The 21,591-nt window shown below is 40.3% G+C and overlaps 1 protein-coding gene across 3 annotated transcripts in view; it reads left to right on the top strand.

Moving 5' to 3' along the window:
- The window catches only part of CACNA1H (calcium voltage-gated channel subunit alpha1 H), a 309,639-nt gene that overhangs the window by 177,618 nt on the left and 110,430 nt on the right, over window positions 1–21,591 (top strand). For all 3 annotated transcript variants that reach the window (XM_072417469.1, XM_072417470.1, XM_072417467.1), the window contains exons 5-6: window positions 3,164–3,261; window positions 8,994–9,153. In XM_072417469.1, coding sequence (XP_072273570.1) covers window positions 3,164–3,261; window positions 8,994–9,153 — 258 coding nt within the window. The remainder of the gene's footprint in view (window positions 1–3,163; window positions 3,262–8,993; window positions 9,154–21,591) is intronic.

Below are 21,591 nucleotides of genomic sequence, written 5' to 3'. Positions count from 1 at the left end.
GATGAAAAACAGGATAAGCTTATCATGTGGCTGCTTCTCTTTGACATGCAAGGGGCGGTCTATGACAGCCTAGGCTCAAAAAAAGGTTTAGAATGACAGTGGCCTTCCTTTTATTGCAAAGACTGGGGACATCTAGTGAAAGAATTGTGGTACTGCAGGGGACCACCACAGAATAAAGGTGAATATTGCAGTATTATATATAAATACATAAATAGGCTTTATTTAATTGATTGTAGCTGAATGCCATCAAGGTAGATGCATATCCCAAAAATTAACCTCTACTAAGTTTTACTTAAAAAAATATTGTATTTAATTTCACATAAAGCTAACATAACCATCTGCATTTTCAGTGTGCCTCCTATGTATTCTGTATAGCTCAGATTGGACGAAGGAGGTGCAGAACTAGAAGCCAATTAGGCTCTTCTACATGCACCTAAGCTGCAAGTGCATTTCCGCTTGTATGTTTCCCAATCAACAGGCTAGGGAAAGGAAGGTGACACTGTTTTCCTAAAAAGAAAGTGGCATCACCCTTGTGGCTTTACAATCCAGTTGCTTGAGACCATTACAAAGCCATTATAGATCTGGTATAGAAAGTATAGACCTGATGCCCTCTAATCACCGATCTTCAAGGATAAATCTGTTGAACCATCATGGCCGCTGCCTCTGCATTATCCCCCACAATCCCTCATCACTTCTGCTTCCATATCATGGAGCTTCCAGCTCTGATTGACCACAAGCTTTGCAGCCTTGACAAGTTTACTCTGACTGTTCAGAAAGCATCTTTGTGACACCACGCTGCCAAGAGAGAGCCTCTAATTAACAAGTGCCCAGGCGACTTGCCCAGCACATTGTGGAGTAATTGAGGTTTTTAACAGCATGAACGTCAACATAATAAGTGGCTTGTTTTCTGCCATAAGTGGACTTGGAAGTAACGTGCCTATTAGCGGGATAGGCCCAGGAGCTGCCCGCAGAAGATACATGAATGCTATGCTACTGTTTGGCAGTGAGCTGATTCTGCTGAACACGGAGATGTGAGAGCATAGACGGCAAGACAAGTCCAAATTTCTCAGCACTCGAAGGTTGTCACTACTTGGACTTCTGTGCCCAAGTATTGTTATGTAGAACTCTAGGCAAAACTTTTCTTTAAAATAAAAACTTTTTTACTTATTTCTTCTATAGGCTTTTGGATGTAGTTTTTGGAAGGCATGAAAATAGATCACAGAAGCCCATAGAGTTTTTATGTACAAAAGTCTACCTTGCTCTAAAAAGCCACTCAAAGAAGACCCGATGTGTTGAAGCTGTCCCCAAAAAATTTAAGCAGAGAGAAAAAGAGCAATATTATCTACTGACATCCTCCAGCTGATCTTTTTGCCCATTACTGACCTAAAATGCTTTACTCTGCACAGTGTCTTTGTATGGAATTGGATATATTGGTAAAGGCAGGGCTTTGCTTCCACCTGTCAAAGCTGACCCCTAATGGCCGATGATCTTTTAGGTGCTAAAAGAAGACCTGAACACTAAAAGCTGTGCCCCAAAATGAAAGCAGAGACCAAGAGGTGCCGACTGATTCAAATCAGCTGATCCCCTCCAAGCTTTTACTGACTTGCTCTGCACAATGTCTTTGTATGGAGGTAGCCATGTTGGTAGATGCAGAACTTTGGCCTTGTTGGGCCAAAAACACAAGCAGAGGGCAAAATACCAGTCTTACCTGTTCGCCTTATTCAGCTGACCCCCACCACTACCTAACCCATTACTTACTATGCTTGTCTTTGTATGAAAGTGGCCACCAAATGTCAAGGCTGGCTCTAGTGACTGGGAGCTACCCCATCTTAAAGAAGACCTGAAGTTCTGAAGCTGTGCCCAAAAAGTCAATCAGAGGGCAGAAGACCACTATTGACTTCCATCAGCAGATCTTTTCCCCATTACAGATTTATTATGCTTTGCTCTGTCCTGTGTCTTTTATGGAAGAGGCCATATTAGTAGAGGCAGGGCTTTAGTTCCAAATGTCAAAGCTGCCCCCTAATGGCTGATGATGGAATAATAAAGTAGTAGGACAGGTGGAGGAAGAACATATACACAGGATGAAGCAGAAGCAGGTATGTCCTTGCACTGCAGGTCCTCAGGTACAGCTTCTCTTCCAGCAAGCAGGACATTGAGCGGCACAGCAGTGACTAAATCTCAATCCAAATCTCCTATATCATTAAGACAGAGGTAGCAGTGTTGTAGATGACCTCACATTACAGATATATAGCTATATTAGAAGTGCCTAGGTACAAGCAGTGCAATGCTATTTTCCAGTAGGACAATATATAACAAGGGTACTGCTTGGGCACCTTTAAAAGGAAGACACTAGAATGCAGTAAGGAATTGGGGTGAAGGTAAAAATCTACTGCCCCGACAACTCATGTTATCCTCCGGAGGCTAAGTGCAAGCAATACGGTCACAGCTTTAGACTTCATCATGAGTATTCATCACATCTTTCTAAATTTGCATACCTGATTCCTAAATGAGGGCAAGTAAAAATTAAACAACCCCCCCCACCACCACCACCACCACAACATCGTCATAAGAACAAGATGAATAGCAATCATTTGCGACATCCAATGAGAATGCAGCGAGGCCGAAAATAACCACAATAGCTTGATTGTGAAGATATATAGAACGAGGATGGAAAAATCAATCCAATCCACACTTTGATATATGCTGAAAAAATAATACCGCTCATTATCTTAGACAAGAATGAAGCAGGCAATATTTACTTAGGGCTATTCTTGTCCCAGCGCCAACCTATTCCAAAGCACTGTACAATGACTGTAAATAGTGAATGAAGAGAGGAAGTAAGCTAATTGCACCAAAACTTCAATTGTTTTATTTGTTTGTGCTTATATAGGAATCACATTTGTTCTAAGAAAACAAAAGTCTTTTTGATATAACTTTTATATATACAGATGTGAAAATGAATTGATATGACCTGATTACAGCCAGATTCAAATATGATAGAGAGGGAAAAGTTATAGTCTGTCTTTTTCTGTGTGTAACTCCGTTGAAGTTTTTCCTCACTTTCTGTTCTAAAGTACAGACAGCAATTAAAAAAAACTTTTTTAAAAATATTTTTGTGTTCAACTCTGTTCACATGACTTACCTTTCCATTTTTTTTTTCTAGGATGATGGAGTATTCTCTGGATGGACATAACGTCAGCCTGTCTGCCATCCGCACTGTACGAGTTTTAAGGCCGCTAAGAGCCATTAATAGAGTCCCAAGTGAGTATTGGTCTTATTTTTTATAGCTTGTATAAGTCAATGCACAGACTACCAACAGTTTCTTCATTGCTGGAGATAGCTTGTTCTTATATATCAGTTTTGTTTTCACAATGGATGTTGAGTCACATTCAGGTCCTCCATTACATAAGCTTTAAAAAACATTTACTGACCTTTTTAGTTGCCAACACTGTGGAGAAATTCATCATCAAGCAAAGCACTAAAGTTTTATACAAGTATGCCGTGACTCAACAGCTCATCTTCCCCAGTGTCCTCCTCCAAGCAGCATCCTAGCAATCTTCCAGCTTTTTTTATCAGAACGCTGAGCAGGTGTTCTGGAAGGTGTTCATGAGAGTAAGGTGAAACCCTGAGTCACTGATCAAAGTAGGGTTCAGGATACAATGTTAAGTCACAAATAGGAGTGAAAAGCAGGATAAGATAAGCTGTTGAAAGTAGAAGCACAGGGAGTTGAGCTGCTGAGAGATGTGCTTGAAGAAATATGGTCTATTCTGAAGTGGATTTTGAAGATTAATTGTTCCACAATGCCTGCACTTAGCTATAGAGGTCAGTGGGAATTGGTTTTAAAGCTCCTTTATGACCTGTTATATTATATGTACTGAGCCATTTAGCCTGATATAGTCTTTCACCTCCAAAGTCAGAGAGTGCTTGGCACAGTGTTTTGCTAACCTAAAAAGAGATAGGTCAAGCTCTTGGTGAGCACATCAGCAAATATTATCAAGGGACCCATTGCATGTATGCAGTTTTTTTAAGGATCTACGGTTTAAATGCACTATATATTTACCTATGACACAGAGTTGATCCTGGAATGAATAAAATTGCAATACCCATGCCAGGTAAAACTTTTATTGGTTTTCTGCTGTGCAACTCATCCAGATTTAGTCCAGAGTTCATCTTTAACTACATGCCTGGTTTCCCCCTTTAAATTTTCGAAGACATTTAATACAAATACTTTAGGCCTGTAAATGACATCTTTACCCTGCAAATTGTACTAGTATCAGCTATCTATGAAAGGTGAGGAGGAAGAGTTGATCATTCCCACAGGCCCACCACAGCCTGGAAAAGCAATCTTTTGCGGTGAAGGAAATAAAGACACATTTGTGTAAGGTCACAAGAATGTTTAGCAATAAATCAGCTAGTGGAAGCCCCGGGACCACGCGGAGGTCATTCTCTGCCGAGTTAATCAATGTCATTAGAAGTATAATTAAGTTCCATGCAATAAGACAGCTATTCCCTGGGTTAATAAAAGTCGGAGTCCAGAAGGTTGGCGAGGTTGTAGGCTCCTGAAGGAGGCTCGCGTGTCATATACGAGCAACGGCTTTGGCCTGCGTAAGTCATCTGCAGGGGCAGCAGCTTAATAATATCCAGATGCTCAGGGTTTTTTGCACTCCTGGCAAAATTTAATATTTAATTATCTTGTAGGAAGGAAAGGGCTTAATTACAGGAAATGGCACTACTGTAGGTGTGGAGGTCCATGATAGATGCATGGGATAGCCTTGGTTTGAAAAACAATCGGAACACCTGTTATAAAAGTTGACTTGTCGATAAAGGGTAGCCATGTCTCAAACCAATTAGAAATCTATATGAATGTCATCAACATAAGTGGTCAGCCTATCCAAAAGTGATATTATAGAAGACAGAGACAATATATTTAGATATATTTTAGAAAAATCTGGTGAGCAAAGCCAACTCTTGACTTCCGAAAAGTCTTGGATGCTGAAGCAGTGAGATCTCCATGCAATAATTCCAGACTCAGGTCCAGTTCACCTGGAAGTTCAAGGTGTCCTACAACATTTGTTGGTCCAGTTAATTAGTGTTACTTTCTCCAAATCCATAAAATCCCAACAGAGACAGTGAGAACCTCATAACGGGCATAGTAGGTGTGCATACCATGGAATTAAGGACAGGAACTTCACCAGTAGATACCCACTGGTTCTGGTATTTTTAAACCCTCTGCCTGGTTATCAGAATCTTTGTCTTTGTCCACATTTGAGGGACTTGTCCCTTCTTTCCGTCCTGGTGACCACTATTACTGGAATAGGAAGTGGGACCCAGCCATTAAAAGCAAAACAAATATATATATGGCATATATGCAAAGCTGATGTGTTTTTTTTTTACATCTAGGCAGGAACGCCATCAGATATTTCTACTAGGTAAAATTGAGTCACCAGCATTGCAAAAGTCAAACTCTTATGATTGGGGCCCAGTACAGGAGTACCCTGTCCCGTCCTGATGGGGGCTCTGCACCTAGGTCTTAATAAAGTGCCGCTCCTGAATAAAAAAAATGTCAACGGCATATAATTTAGTGCAAGCTTAGATTAAAATTGCTATCTGTTAGTTTTAAAGTTTTTTCAAGGTCAATGTGAAGCTTGTCAATGAGTGCAGCAAACCACCCACTCATCTTTTTAGCTCAGCAATGATTTGTCCACTGAACACAAATAGAAAAATGCTATACCAAGACTCCGGGGACTTAGGTAACAGATCCACATATAGTAATAGCACATCTGTAAACCATCAGTCAGCTGACAGTAAGTTCCACTTCACACAGCTATAAAACCCTTCATCAGAACAGAAATAAGCAATATATATATATATATATATATATATATCAATTTTAATTGATTATGCCTATGTTCCCCCCAAGGTGACACTACCCTTTACCTAGGAGAGAATGCCTTCTATGTTATCCTTCTCAAAACATGACTTTGTAACAGCTCAGCGAGACATAATATAAAGCTAATTTGCTGACACGCAGAGGTTGTGAAAGCCCTGACATTGTTAAGTGTCACTTTGTCCCTTTACCGTGTTCTGTTATACAACTCCCTGCTTGTAATGTGAGACACCAGCCACTTATATGGAGAAATGTATTTTACTCCAGTGGCGCCCTCCAGGGGTTAAATGATTGAGGTTCTTGGGTTGCTCCACAGCCCCTAGCTGGAGTCTGAAGCTAGTGCAGACATTGGGATGGGATAGACAATAGTGGTCACCTGCCCTCTGATTGTAATGTGAGACACCAGTTACTTATATGGAGAAATGCATTTTTACTCCAGTGGTGCCCTCCAAGGGTTAAATGATTGAGATTCTTGGGTTGCTCCACAGCCCCTAGCTGGAGATTGAAGCTAGTGCAGACATTGGGATTGGTTTATTAGAAGAGGTTGTTCGCTAAGCAAAGTGAATTCTCAAAGTGCAAAATTTCACTTAGTTTAGTGAATAGGATGAAGGCCATCCAATTATGGGCCATCTTGTCTTTTACAATTCTCTCTACATATTCTTTGCAAAGTGAATTACCACTACATTCAAGCCCCTATTTTTCAATAGACTATCTCTCAGGGGGATGTATATTAGAATTGCATCAGATTGAGCCCTGAAAGTGTGATATTTACTTTTAAATACAGGAAATGTTACTGAGATCTAGGTCTGGAAATCATCATGGGACAGAAACTGCGCTCAAAAACATGTGGTAGTGAATGTGAATGTGATTCATAACTATGGCCAACAATCCCACAGGTATTTTACTGAAATAAGCAATTCATCTCTAGGAAAAATCTGATGACCAACCAGCTAATCCCAACCAAAATGAGTAGTTCATCTCTGGGCAAAATCTGATGCCCAGCCAGCCAACCACTAGGCCACCCCCAACACACACCCCTCCCAACCCTAAAAAATTCCTTTCAACTAGTTAATGAAGAGTTCCATCACATGATCAAATGCAGCTGCTCTTCCCAGAGTGAAGACCACCAAGCCATTGTTGGTGCCTATGTTTGCCACCAACTGGTCTTTTTGGCATATCTTCCCAAAGTAATGACCAGCAACCCTTTGTTGATGCCTAGGTTTGCCACCAACTGGCCTTTCTGGCATCTCTTCCCGGTGTGATGACTGGCCATTCATTGTTAATGCCTAGGTTTGCCACCAACTGGTCTTTCTGGCGTCTCTTCCCGGTGTGATGACTGGCCACTCATTGTTGATGCCTAGGTTTGCCACCAACTGGTCTTTCTGGCATCTCTTCCCTGTGTGATGACTGGCCACTCATTGTTCATGCCTAGGTTTGTCACTAACTGGTCTTGTTGGTGCCTCATCTTTGGATATCATCACCACTGGAACCTTCAAGAGCTTTCAGGACCTCAATAATGGAAAGACATTAGTAAGTGTCCACATCACCCAAGAGCAACATAGGCACCACAATAGGACTCTTCCATTCTGCAGTCCCGAAAACTCAAGATTGGCATGTCTCATAACCAAAGATTCAGGTAAGTATTTGAAGCTTTTACTTTATAACAAATGTAAATGGAATATAAGCTTTAGGCTGTAGTGTTTTTTGGAGTGGGGTTTTTTGTCTGGAGACCACCACTGTCAAGACAAGTATGCAGGTAGGGAAGTTACTACTCCTAATCTGCACATGTGTTCTGGTTCAGGCACTCATTTTTTACATCAACCCATCATTTAGCATGGAATATGAAATAGATAAAGAAAGAAGATATTAATTGCTACCAGAACCACTTAATATATTGAATATAGAAACCAGCCCTCAGTTTACATTTACAGTATATAACCTAACTCCTGCACACAGTTTTAGTAATCAACCTTTTGTTTATTTATAGGCAGTGACCGCTTAGTCTTTTCCCTGGTTATGTAATCTCAGACATTAATTTTGATGGTTGGTTAATGGAAGGTATTTTGGCCTGGCGTACACGTGTGTGGGTGTTCAGGCTTAGCACAGCTCATGTAATGTTAATTCTGGGCTGAGATTACTGACAATTCATTCATTATTACGGGGCTTGGTTGTCATGGTGCACAACTCCAGGGATAATCATTTTCTGTATTCTCCACTCAGAGAGGAAGGTACTTATGAAGCCGGGCACATCCGAGCACTGAGATTTACCCTTGTTTGCAGATGTTAAGGCACGGCTGAACCTAGCGATAGTGCTTTACCAGTGGAATGAAATTTTCAATAACCAAAATTAGTTTTATTAGTACAATCTTTTTTCCTGGTTTAGATATCTAGTCATGTGTGCCATTGATAGCAATGTTTTAAGAGGAAGTGTAAATAACACTACTTTAATAAATCAATTTTATTAAACTTGACACCCAGGCTTAATACATTCTAGGTGCATAAAAGCAAAAAGGCGATTTTCTTTGAAGAGCAGCCACATCCTAAATGGAAAAGCCTGTCCTCTGCCAACATGCTGTGGATTGGAATATTTGCTCAATGTGGGAAAACAGTGGTCTCTCTGCAACAGACAAAAAATGTGCCCCCTTAATAGACTTCTGCATGTCTTCCCCTAGAGAGCAATGGACTGTCTCTGTAGCTGTTGGCAGGGGACAAGCTTTTCAGACTAAGGCTAATTAAAAAAAAAAGAAAATAGGCAGAAAGTCATTTAACACCTTTTCTGGTACCTGTAATGTATTTACCTGATTTCCAATGAAGGAACCATTCTTTAATGTGGAATCATGTGGTCTCCTTTTTTGGTAGTTCCCCATATGCTCTATAATCATCCCACCCCATTTCTCCCATAGGTACTTGCTATGGTAAGTTCTCCTGTCAAATAATGTGCTTTGTGAAGAAGGAACAGCTTTTTGACATCACTACTTGGTTACAGAGGTCAATAAAAGTCCTTAAAAGTACCCCACTCTATCCAAAGCAAAATAAAACTTGTTAATTAGCTGATATCTCCTTTGAAATCATTGGACTGATTTTTGGTGTTTCTCTCCCTCTGCAGGTATGAGAATACTGGTGACTTTGCTGTTAGATACACTGCCTATGTTAGGCAACGTCCTTCTCTTGTGTTTCTTTGTGTTTTTCATTTTCGGGATCGTTGGCGTCCAGCTCTGGGCTGGGTTACTCCGGAACAGGTGTTTCATGGACCAATCATTCCAAATGTAAGTACCATTCTACATTTTGCAAATGAGAATTAAATTATTGTATTGAGTTGTGCAGCTGTTGGTGCTTTGTTTTTAATAGGTTTACCTTTTTTAAATGTCCATGGAAGTTGGTCTTCCGTAGAACTCAACTGCAGTTAAATACGTATATGTTTAGTGGGATTGTCTCATTGTACCAACAGCATTCCTTCCCAATGTCATACCCCTGGGTATTTGATATAGTAGTTATGCAGGGAGTCTAAATTGGAATGTGCAGTCCATCTGGCAACAAAGTGTGACCACACTGCCCAGTCCACTGCAAAATCTAACAGACCCGGTCAGCACACCCCTCTACCCCTACAATACAAGTACCGTAACATATGGTGTTCATGGACAATAAAGACCAACAAAAAGAGGTGGGACTTCAATTTGGCTTTGGTGATGGACTACCATAATGTAAGTATCAATCATCAGGAAAGTTTACCATGGTAAAGACCTTTGAGTAGGCCATTGGGAAATTTAGATTTAACTTTGAGGGTTTTCAATAGAATACTCAGTGCTCTTTAAGACGGCATCTGTTGAAGAGCAGCATTTGTTTTTGAAGTAGTTTTCCAACATAAAGTACTTTTATTACAAATTAGCAGAAGTGGCAAAGTTAACAGTGATATAGTGTTCTTCAACAACAGCACTCTACATGATGAGCTTTGACGCTCTGTATCAACATCAAAGAATCTCCTAAATTAATTTTAACATTCTGGCAACTTTTTTGTGCCTTCTGTTGTAGTGAATGTGAAGCTGCTATGCGCTAAGTATGTGCTCACCCATAATGATCAACTTATGTTCCTTAGGACTGGGATGTTGGGGATTCAATACCTTGTTGATGATATTGTTAGATGTATGACTTGTGTTTTATTTGACTGCCATCCATACCTTTTAGATGCATGGTGAGGCTCTAAGAATGTTTGGTATCATTTGCATTTATCTTGTAAGAAGCATTAAAATATCATATAGCATATTACGGAGAATACATATTGTTGAAAGATTGAAACATTGTCTCTTCTCCACAGAGATATATATAATAATAAATGACATGGATTCCTACATTTTCATGGGCTCACAACAGGTAAAAAAATATCCCTTCTGCAGAAAACAGTAAATAATGTAACATCAAAGTATATCAGCATTCATAGACCATAAACGGTCTCAACTCCAACCTTTGCCTTCACCAAGGGGCTGCACATATTATTGGTGTATTTAGAGCTAAGTGAGACTGTTGGAGAATTCAGATATACTACAGTAGATAGTCAGAGACTGTAAGGAGGAATGAAGACTAGAAACTTGCTGTAGGAGGTTTCAGAGATTGGGGACACATTACATGGTGCTGCTAAAGATAACTTCTATTACATAAATACAATATGTTTAAATGTACAAATGGATTTATTTAATGGGCAAAGAACGGTTATGGGCCGGTAGCCAAGTTACTGATATTTTTAATTGGGATAGTCGCCCCATTGAACTAACTTCTATTATAGCCTCTTTAAAAATAATTGCTTTCACCTCTAACTTCAGAAATTTGGGACCAAGCAACAAGTACCAAAAAGTAAAGGTTTGGGCAATAGGGCCACAGCTAGGCTATCTTCAGACTGGTAGTTAGATTGTAGTGTGTTTACTGCTTCCTTATCCAAGTGAACTACTGCCTCAGGGGAGACGGTACCCAAGGCTTCTACCCATGGCAGCTTCATAGAAAATGAATAGGGGTGGCAGAAAGTGGTTCAGTACTGCTCACAGCCACCCACTGCAGATGCTGGCTCTTTAAGAACCAGTGCTGTGGTGGAAGTGGTCAAACGGCTGGCAAAGTCCCAGCCACTGGAAGCCGCTCAGGATTGCTTGATCCCTCTGGATCCCTCTTAATGTGACCTACTGCCCAACACAAACAATTTTATTAGACTCACAATAACTGCACAAAGACCAGAACAGTAAAGGCTACCACCAACCTGCCAGAATAGACATTTGGCTCTATTGGAAGATGGTCAATTAGAAGATGGCCATCTGCAACCTTTTGATCTTGGAGCTTGTACATCTTATACTTTAGTATTTCAAGTGGGAACTGTAAGCATTTTTAACTGTTGCCAAAATAATAAAGTACACTATAGTTACTAAGCTTATTATTACTCTGATTTTAAATATGATTATTGTGTTAAAAGCACTCCATTGTTTTAGAAATGGTTTCCTATGTGAAATTAATTTTTAATTGATAGGTTTTTCATCCACAAACTGGTAAGAAAAAAATATTTTAAAATACCCAAAGAGTAGCCTGCTGCCCTTTACATTTTGATCCTTGCTAATCTTCTAAATAAAAGCCCCTCGTTTGAAAGATTTTTGTTCCATAGGAGGGTTAATTGCCACAAGGTTGCCTCCATCTCGTATACAGTTCACCGTCAAGCATGGCAAGGCCGACATTTACGATAACACATAAATAGCACACTTTCACCTTCAGCTGTTACAGAAGAAAAGGAACTGCTCATTATACATTATTCATTACAATTAATCCACTTAAACCAACCTACTGGAGGAGCTAATCCATCCTCAACCAGAGCTCTTCTGAAAGGCCATTAAGGAGATTATATGAAAAGGGACCTGTGCATTGTTATCTATCCCTGCTACTAGCCAGCTTGTCATGTGCTTTAATGGGGCTGCCACCTGATAAGAGGAGGACATTGGGGCAAGAGGTGGTCAAAGGGTCAGAGCTATCTCAAACTCTTTTTCCATATTTAGTTCAACCAAGGAGGTCAAAACTTGCAAAACCAAGTGAAATGTGAGAATTTTCAGGCACCAGGCAAGGCAGTAGACAGGCTTATCTCATATTATTAATAGGAGCCTATTATAATTGCATTAGTAGCTAACAAAAACCTTCCGAGGTGAAGATAACATCCTTTCTCAGCTCTGGAATGTCCCACTGACTGAATTTCGGGAGTGAAAATGTGGAAAGAGGAACTGCTAAATTATCTGCAATGTCCTTTACAGTCTGCAGAGTTTTGATATTGATTACATACAAAATTCATGCATGAAGCAACCATTCATGCAGTATACATTTATTGGGAATGACTTACTAAATTAGTTAAATGAGTGAAGAATGTAATGTAGAGAATGAAGGTCCAAATCCTGTTTTTGGGCATAAGTGCTGTCCAACCGCATGGACATGAAGGACCACGTTCATGGGACAACATGACAGAAGTGAGAGCTAACATCAATAGTATGGTCAACGAATGGATTTTTGACCTACTGCCCAGTAGTTAAGACACCACTTCTTATCTTCTTCCTCTCTGTCTCACCTGTGCAGTGTTCTTTCTTGTTTAATACCTCATAGTGGTGTCTTCTCTTCCTGTCCCCACTTATTTCCCACTACCACACTTCCTGTGCAACCAGCATTTTCAAATGAACTGAATAAAGCAGGTAATTTGCACAAATAACTCCAAATCTGTTTACAAGACTTTATTCGTAAAATAATAAAATAAAAGCCATTACCTTTGGTAAATCTTGGCCACATTCATGGCTATGTGAATATCTTTTAAAGTCTATAAGATAATGCCTTTATGGAACATCAGGCACCATAATGTTACAAGGCAGACAAGCTTTGTAAGTATTAACTTCCTAAAAAGTTGAAAAACTAATAGTCTGTAACTTAAAATGTGAGGCTTGATGCCCGAGTGACCAATCAATGGGCTGGAAGGCAAAGGGGAAACATTTCTAAAGTTGGCATTTGCATGCTGTAGGCATTTTAGGGTTTCCTAGGGTTGCTCGTAACGGTAACACAGTGAAGGAAGAGATATGTCTCTGACACTTTATACTCTTCTGTATAAAAGTTGCTTTTATGGATTTGTATCACTATAGATCCACATTAATATCAGTCAGTGTATGCGCCAACTGAAGTTTCATCTGATCCCCTTTCATGACAGTCAAGTCCACATCGTCTCATGCAGATTGTCAGGTTATTTACAGAGTTCTTTTAAACTTTCCCAGTTAAAAAGTCATCTAAATTCTGCTATTCCTTTCACATGGATAGGAAAATGAAAACATTTTGAAGAGGTCAAACCATCCAGCTAGAGTGCGCAATTTAAATGCAGATATGGTCAGCCTGGTGTAATAGGAGAGCTGTCTCCCTTGCATGTCTAAGCTAGAGATATCAGAACTTCAAGGTTAAACAATGTACTGACTATAGAACCCTGATGTCTCCATGGTAGAGGCCCTTCAAGGAAAAGTCTGGTTAACTATTACTGTTCATGAGATCGCCCATGCAACTAAGAGGCATATGAGACAGAATTTTATGTCCTGTATAACTAATGAATGAGCCAGCCCATAAACTAGATCTACAAAGAGATTTATTGGATGTTTACTGTTTTTTAAGAGCTAATGAAATTCCAAAGAAATCTCTTCCTACAAAGAAGAATAAATCAAACCTCATTATATGGCATAGCTTTACACAAAAATGAGCCATTAATGAATCCTGGCACATTGAACCCAACCAATTCAACAAAAGTACTGAACATATGAACAAGAAAATAGAAAACTCCATTGCCACAAAACAGATTAGAATACTTGACACCCTGGCCAGTGACAGTCCGACACAGTGTTTCTTGACCTTTTTACACGGGGGTTCCCATTAAAATACCTTTTAGGACATCAAGGAACCCCTACTATAATTATTATTTTCACAGTTCATAGTACATTAGTGTTGTGGTTATTGGGAAAAAATGCCTCTTACATTGCTGGCCATTGAGAAGGCTGCCACGCTTACAGATTGCCAATAAGATCATTGGTGTTGGTTAACCTAATCTAAGAGATTCAAATTGTTCATGGCTCAAGATGCCCCTAGGAACTTCATATGAACCCTAGAGTTCCATGGAACCTTGGTTGTGAAACATTGGTCTAACAGATGTTGACTGTCTAGAAAAACTGGCTTAAATTTGGCTCAATATCCACTTTTAAAGATTCCAAATCATACCACTAACACAGACCACTGCCACACAAAAATAAATGAATATATGCAACACAAATTCTGCTTGGTGGCATTTCTTACTAAAGTTTCCTTGCAGCAGAAGCAGTGGTCAATCAGCTGAAATAGGTTAGGTTCCTTCTATAGCTTATTCAGACTAGTTTTAGAAGTAGTGACCTAGTTCATCCTACCAAGGTCAACAAGTCAATGTCAAAGAGCTGATCTTTAAATAACAACAAACTGACCTAGTCAAAGTGACCTAGAACATAGAATTCAAAAACTTGACTAAAAGCTAATTTAGAGCAAATGAGCTACTTGTCTATTTCAGTATCTGCATAGATATGCAATCATTATACAAAGGTTTGTTGGTACAATTTCTAAAGCTTCGTACACACGTCCAATGGTTCTCGCCCGATAATTGGCTCAGGGACGATATCGGACAAGAATCTGGCTTGTGTACAGCGCTCATCATCTGTGGATCCGCCAGGACGGTGGTTTGGACGATGGACGACGAACGATCCTAATGCAAGGGAAGAGGGGGAGCGCAGGGTGTCGCTCCGTCGCTCTCCCCATCCCCTCACCATATAGCAGAATGGTCCTATATGTACAGCACTCATTCATTCATCATGCAGTCCTTAGTTATTGGAAAGGATCGTGAAAGATCATTTCCAAAGACTATATTTGCACGTGTGTATGCGGCTTAATTTCAGCCACCAACCATAAGTGTATTTCCCTTTTTTAAAAGCTTGTTAAAAACTTTGTGCACCCTTTGGTGAATTTGCAAGGTAAGCCTCTCTTTTGACTGGCAAGCTGTCCTATTCCCTTTAGACTAATACCCAACCTCAAAAGACCTGGAGGGCCAGGAACTTCATCAAAGCACCCTGGCCCCATTGTAAGCTGACATTACGGTACAACACCCAATAGGCTTCCTCTGACACAAGATTACTAGGATTTTCCCAGGTATTGAGTTAGGCAAGGGCGCAACTGATACCACAACTTTGAATTAGTTCAAGGGGACTTCTTGGTCACAGTTTTATCTCAACCCATACATTGTAGAATGTTCCAGTAGTCCTCTACTCTGAGCCTTTTCCTGCTTCTCCACGTCTTGTCTGAGACTTGTTAGTTATTCAGTAAAACATCTTTACCTATCCCAAGTTTTAAATTTTACCACCAAGTCATGCAGGCACTTTTAATAAACATTCTTCTTTTGATCTAAACCCCCCCATTTCCAACAATGGTTCTGTGGAACCCTGGGGTACCTCCAGAATTTGCTAGAGGTTCCTTAAGCTGTTGTTAGTTTACTATATCATTGGTGGCACCTGCACAGTTCTCAGACCAATGTCACTTGACAAAGCCAGTTGTATACAAAGAACTTTTTTCATGTAAAGATAGAATTCCAACCAATACAGTAAAAGTGGCATTAATTCCATTGACAACTAATATAGGAGTAATTTTTCCCAATGAATTAGTTTTAGCAGGGGTTCCCCTAGACCTAACAATTTATTCAAAGGGTTCCCCTAAGGTAAAAAGGTCTAAAAAGAATATTTTCAGCTGTTAACACTTGGAATTCCATGGGTTAAATCCTCACTTCTATTTTCCATCTTTCTTTTCTGTTGCCTTTTGAACACAGGAGCCGGTGAATCACCCTTCTCAGTCTCACCAAGAACACTATTACCTTGTCTGTAATTTACTCCGAAAGCTTTTCCTTTGAAATTATTTTGTTTCCTTTATACGTCAGGTTTTTTGGTTTGTCTTTTCTCATTTTGACAGACAATGAGCAGAGACAGGTCTTCGTTTGCAAGTCCTGGGTCCAGTCCTAATGGTCCTTTCTTCATGATAGTCCCTGTATTTTCCTGTGCCAGCCAAAATATCTCTTGTACTCTTATAAAAGCTCAGAGGATAAAGCCTGGAAAAATACTAGAAAATCAATATTTAGTAATGAAAACCATCCTAGCTGCTTATTATACCTTTCAATCTGACCTCCAGCCTTTCCTGCAGTCTTGCACAGTTGTACCGGCTACTCTCCTGAGCTAACATTTCCTGCTTTGATTTTACAGCACACTGTGAGCTGCTTATAATGTGCATCAAAAGAGTACATGTGCTGCAGAAAATCTGATAGAGCCCCATTTCATTTCCTGGCTGGAGAACACCCAGCATCATTTAGGCCTTTCCTTCCCAACCTGACTGTCCCTGTCCTTTTCATTCATTGAATTTAATTTCATTTAACCATGGTGGCTTAGCCCCATCTGTAGCCATTTCATAGAGCAGCCATATAGTATGCTTTATAGGGAGCTCTTACCAACCATGATCTACCTGCATTGCATAGAGAAGCACAAAAATCAAATGTTGACATTACTGGGACTAAACTTCAGTGAAAATGAAAATTTTTTATTGGAAATTGTCATCACATGTTGATAACGGGGAATTTAAAATAAAAGCAGAATAAACCTCATCATGTACATTGTGAAGGTTACAGGGAAACTTGTAAAAACCAATAAAAAGAATGCCTTTAGGTCTCTCAAAACTGTTTTTTTTTTAGTTGAGATATTTCGGATGCTTGTTGGATCTTTGAAAAGTCCAGGCACCCCTGCTACGTGTTGTATTGAACTGTAAGATGTATTACTAATTTGCGCCAGTGAAGCGTAGGTTTCCTTACTCCTGGCTGGAGCTTTTTATTGTCAGCGGAATCCGCTGTGAGAATCCTCTGCAAATTCTATGTGGGCTATTCTGCCACCCCCTCCTGTGCTTACCAGTTCACAAAGCCTCCATGCTGCTTACACATTTGTGACACATGTTCCCTGACTGCGAGCCGCTTCCTGCCGGAACGACCACACAGGCTGGATGGCACCAATGGCAGAAATATGGCGCCAAACCCCCCTTTTCTAACAGGGAAATATTGTAATGATGTGGAGTTATAATTAGATACATCTGTTTTATGGTCATATTGAAGGTGTGGTATTTATATTCCCTTATCTTTGCTGTATCAAATGCACATGGGGATCAGGAAATGGGTGCAAGAGGGCATTGCTGTCTATGGAGGGACAGAGGTGAATCTTGGACCTTTGCCTGCAGCTTCATTCTGTACTTATTTCCTGATCTGAACCCTTAAACAAACTCCATTGTATGCCATGGCTAAGAGATTGGGTGTGTGAAGTTCGGAAAACAAATTCGATTATTACCCTCCATTGTATGTTGGACAGAAAGAACAGGTTAAACAAATGAAATCAAAACCCAAAAACAAAAATGTAATTTATTGCAGCTTTCCAGTGCTTAGATGTGTTAGCTGCATTGCTTTTCTTTATTCCTGCTTTTTTCATCATTCCCACCTGCTGATTTTACCAGTAACTTACTGCCTGTCCTCAGGTGACAGTGCTTTATTACTGTACAGTAACTGTGCAGGAGCTGCTCTCATGGTGACTATAACCATAGAACATACAGTTGACAATCGAAAATCCAGCTATCGATAATCCGGTTCCTTCAGTTTCCCAGCATGAATTTTGTATCGCATTTTCAATACAGGGACTGTAGTACACTGTTTTGCCACTTATATTTTAATGGCGCTGTTCTGCAGAAACAGCTGTTAGATCTGCTTGCTACACTAAATACACGTTAAGACGTTCCTGCTGCCTGCTCCCTGGAGGAAGGCTGCCTGTGTGTGGAGGCAAGTGTAACTTTCAAAAACACAGAATTTTCGGAAATCCTGGAAATGCCGGATTTTTGAATGTCAACTGTATTTTTCATAGCTCATAAAAAAAGAACCTGGGATGGTTGAAAACATTGCTTGATATTTCAGTTCATTACTCAGGAAATTACCCAGACACTTATTTTTTTGCAGGATCAATGTGTGCTTTCTATTCTTGTAGGAAGTTTGCTTACCCTGTATATACATTTTTTTGAACTGTGGTTTAGAAACATTTCAAATATATTCTTCTTTATATCCACAAAGGATGTAAATCCACTTTGTGTGCATTTCCTAGATAGGGATGAGCAAGCAATTTTTTTAAATTCGGTCTCGCGGGGAATTGGGCCTTTCTCACTTACCAAACATGTAAGCGAGAACGGCCTTTGTAAATTCGGCCGGCGAGACTGAATTTTTAGGACCTCCAAGACCAATCAGGCTGACAGCTCCACTCCCCTGATGGCTCTTGCAGCCCTTTACTAGTTGTATGTGTTCATGGATAGAGTTTCTCTATCCAAGAACACAGGAGTCCTGAGTTCCTGGATAGAGAAACTCTATCCAGAAATACATACTACAGGGCGGCAACAGCAATCAGGGGAGCGAAGCAGCTCCACTCCTCTGATTGCTGTTGCAGTCCTGTACTATGTGTTCCTGGATAGAGTTTCTCTATCCAGGAACACAGTGTGAGTCTCGCTGGCTGCTCATAAATGAATGCAACGTGGGAAAAATCCTCTGATTTTTCCCACAGCTGCGCTCATTAATAAACACAAGCCGCATGACTCACCCTGAGAGGAGGAGTATCGCGGCTGCATTTATTAATTTATTAAGGCAGCCGTGATAATTCTCCTATAGTGATTTCCGATGGTTTCGCAAATTTTCACGAACCCATTGGAACTTCGAGGAAATTTTCAAGAGAATTCCAGAGGAATTCTTTCTCATTCCTACTTCTAGATTGTAAGCTCTTCAGGGCAGGGTCCTCTCCTCCTGAGTTACTGTCTGTATTCATCTGTCATTTGCAACCCCTATTTAATGTACAGCGCTGCGTAATATGTTGGCGATATAAAAATCCTGTTTAATAATCATTTAATGTAATTGTATGCCATTACTAAACCAGATATAGCCTTGTAAATACAGGGGTGACTCCATGACTGTGCTGCCTTGGACTTATCTCCCTCCTATTGAATGCTTCACTTTCTTACCTCTAAAGTCCCCTACAGACATCCCATGGATTCCAGGTGATTGCCGCTGAAAATTATCTTTCGTGATCATTTCCAGTGACATATGACACAAATGAGTGCTGTAAACACAGCGTGATTGTGTTTAATGGAGAAGGAAGGAGGAAGGATGGGCGAGCGGCACCCCACTGTGCTCTGCTCTATTAAAATGCACAGCGGTCATTCCCAATGGGTCATTCTTCAATCCATCTTGATGAACAACATTGGAAGACTGCTGTACACATGATCATGACAAAGACTCATCTGACGCTTTAGATTGTAAGCTTTATTGGCCAGGTTTTATTCTGCACTTTTGTCATTGTCTGTACTTGTGCATTATGCAGGGCTGACATCTGCAACATCAATTTATTGTACAGCACTGCACTATATGCTAGCACTTTATATAGTATATTATATAAAGGTCAATAATAATAGCCTGCACACCTGAGTTGTGAATGGGACATAGTAGATCCTTCTACTACAGACAGCTACAAGGGGGTGGATACAAGACCAGTCAAGGAGAGAGAACAGCTGTGACCAGTCTATATAAGAATACATATGGTTCCGGTATTCTTTTAGATTGTAAGCTTTTTTGGGCAGGGTCCTCTCCTCCTCCTGTGTCAATGTTTGTACCTGATTGTCATTTGCAATATCTTGGCTCCATAAAAATACAGTATAATAATAATAATAATAATAAAAATATTTCTGTGGCTTGGATTTCAGCCTTATGGGTTAGGAATAAAATATATAAATGGAAGACGATCCTCCTAGAGATAATTGAGACAGGCAATGGCTCTGCAAACTGCAGACCTCCCACACAAACCATAACCTGTCCTAATAAATCTTCCTGGGCCATTGTTCCTTCACATACATTCATCTGTCCTACTGCATTACATGGCAACCAGGACTAGACCCAGCAGCGTGCTTACAGCAAGCAACAAGCAAAATCAATCAGTGGACAGATAAGGTTATCTGAAAAGCACCAACTGTGCTAAATCTAGAAATTTTTTTATTACCATCCCAACCAGATGTAGCACTGAGCTAGTTGCAGGATTTCTATATATGTGAAATTAAAACGAAAAAGAAGGTGAAGGTGCTCCAAGGGGTCCGCCAAGAATAAACACGGGGGGCTGCAAATTGGAGTTGTAATTTTAAAGTAATCTCCAACTTGTGTCCATGGCATGGACTGGATTTGTATAGAAAGCCACCGGTTGTCTGACCGTAAAGAAGAACGCTTACACAATGCACAAGAAACTCAGTGAAAGTAAATGAGCTTTCCCTTTAAACTGGCAAGGATGGAGATTGGCGGTTTGTAAAAACAACTGTGATAAACACCGGCTGTTACTATGCTTTCCCTTAATGTAAACACGAGAGATATCCCCTATTTTGGAGACATTCCCCTGAAAAGGAAAGGAAAAACTGTTTCCTCCTTCTGCCTTCTTGACAGATGCTCCTCAAAAATTCCCAAGGCTGTTATTTTTTTTTTAATCCTAAAACTATCAAACGAGCAGAAAAATGTAAAGCAGATTGCTATCTCAATGGTAGTATCAGAGCGCTTTCTGTCTTTATAAGTAATGTTATACTTTATTTTTATCATCTTTTATCATTTTAAAGGAAAACCAACAAGAGAGAGTAATATGTCGAGCCCTTGTCCTCTTTTCTGACTCTTTGGGGGTTATTTATTAAAAGAATTTGGGCTGGACACTTTCCAAGCTAATCAATCACCTTGCAAGGAACAATTTACTTCACTTGGAGAATGTGGTGATTGTTCATTTGCAAAAAAATACTCAATTACAGGCCTGATTTAATAAAGCTCTGCAAGGTTGGAGTGGATACACTTTTATCAGTGAAGCTGGGTGATCCAGCAACCCTGGAATCGATTTCTTAAAAGCAGCTTGCTATTTATTAGCAAATGTTTTCATTCCTTGACTATATCCATTCCAGGTTTGCTGGATCACCCAGGTTCACTGATGAATGTGTATCCTCTCCAGGCTTGGAGAGCTTTAATAAATCAGGCCAAATGAGTAAGGAACATTGCACATGAATGGATTGTCAAAGTCAGCACGGCTTCATCTCATTTACTAATCTAGGTGATATGTCCCTTGAAGTGGAGTAACTCATTTGGCTGTGAATAGCCCATATTCCTATAGTAAATTAACTACTTTGTCCAGTGATGAACACAGCCAATAGTGGACCCCTGTGCAGAACTGACCAGTGGCCCCACTCACTCCGACCCCCTCCTGTTGTGAGCAACAAGAGCCCAGGAGTAGTAAAAGTCCTAAAAAGAAGAAGCAGCCATGCTTTTATTCACCTCCACCAGACAGGTAAAATGAAAGGATGTGCACATCACTGAATTAGCCCGGTGCCAGGGGATGGATAGCTGGTCTGTGTGAACAGGGTTCTAGGGGCGCACCAACTGGACACCGAGGAGGAAGAACGAGCATGCAGGCGGGCGTTCAACCATGCAAGCTATCCTTGGGCCCCCTTACTGGGGTGTCTGGGCCCCTTACTGGGGTGTCTGGGCCTCTTGCAGTGGCACACTTTGCAAACTGCTATGTCAACTCTTGCTTTTG

The sequence above is a fragment of the Pyxicephalus adspersus genome, chromosome 7 (genome assembly GCF_032062135.1).
Source record: "Pyxicephalus adspersus chromosome 7, UCB_Pads_2.0, whole genome shotgun sequence".
In the NCBI taxonomy this organism is placed as follows: Eukaryota; Metazoa; Chordata; class Amphibia; order Anura; family Pyxicephalidae; genus Pyxicephalus; species Pyxicephalus adspersus.
The sequence above is the reverse complement of the archived record's forward strand: the minus strand, read 5'-3'. Positions and strand labels throughout refer to the sequence as shown.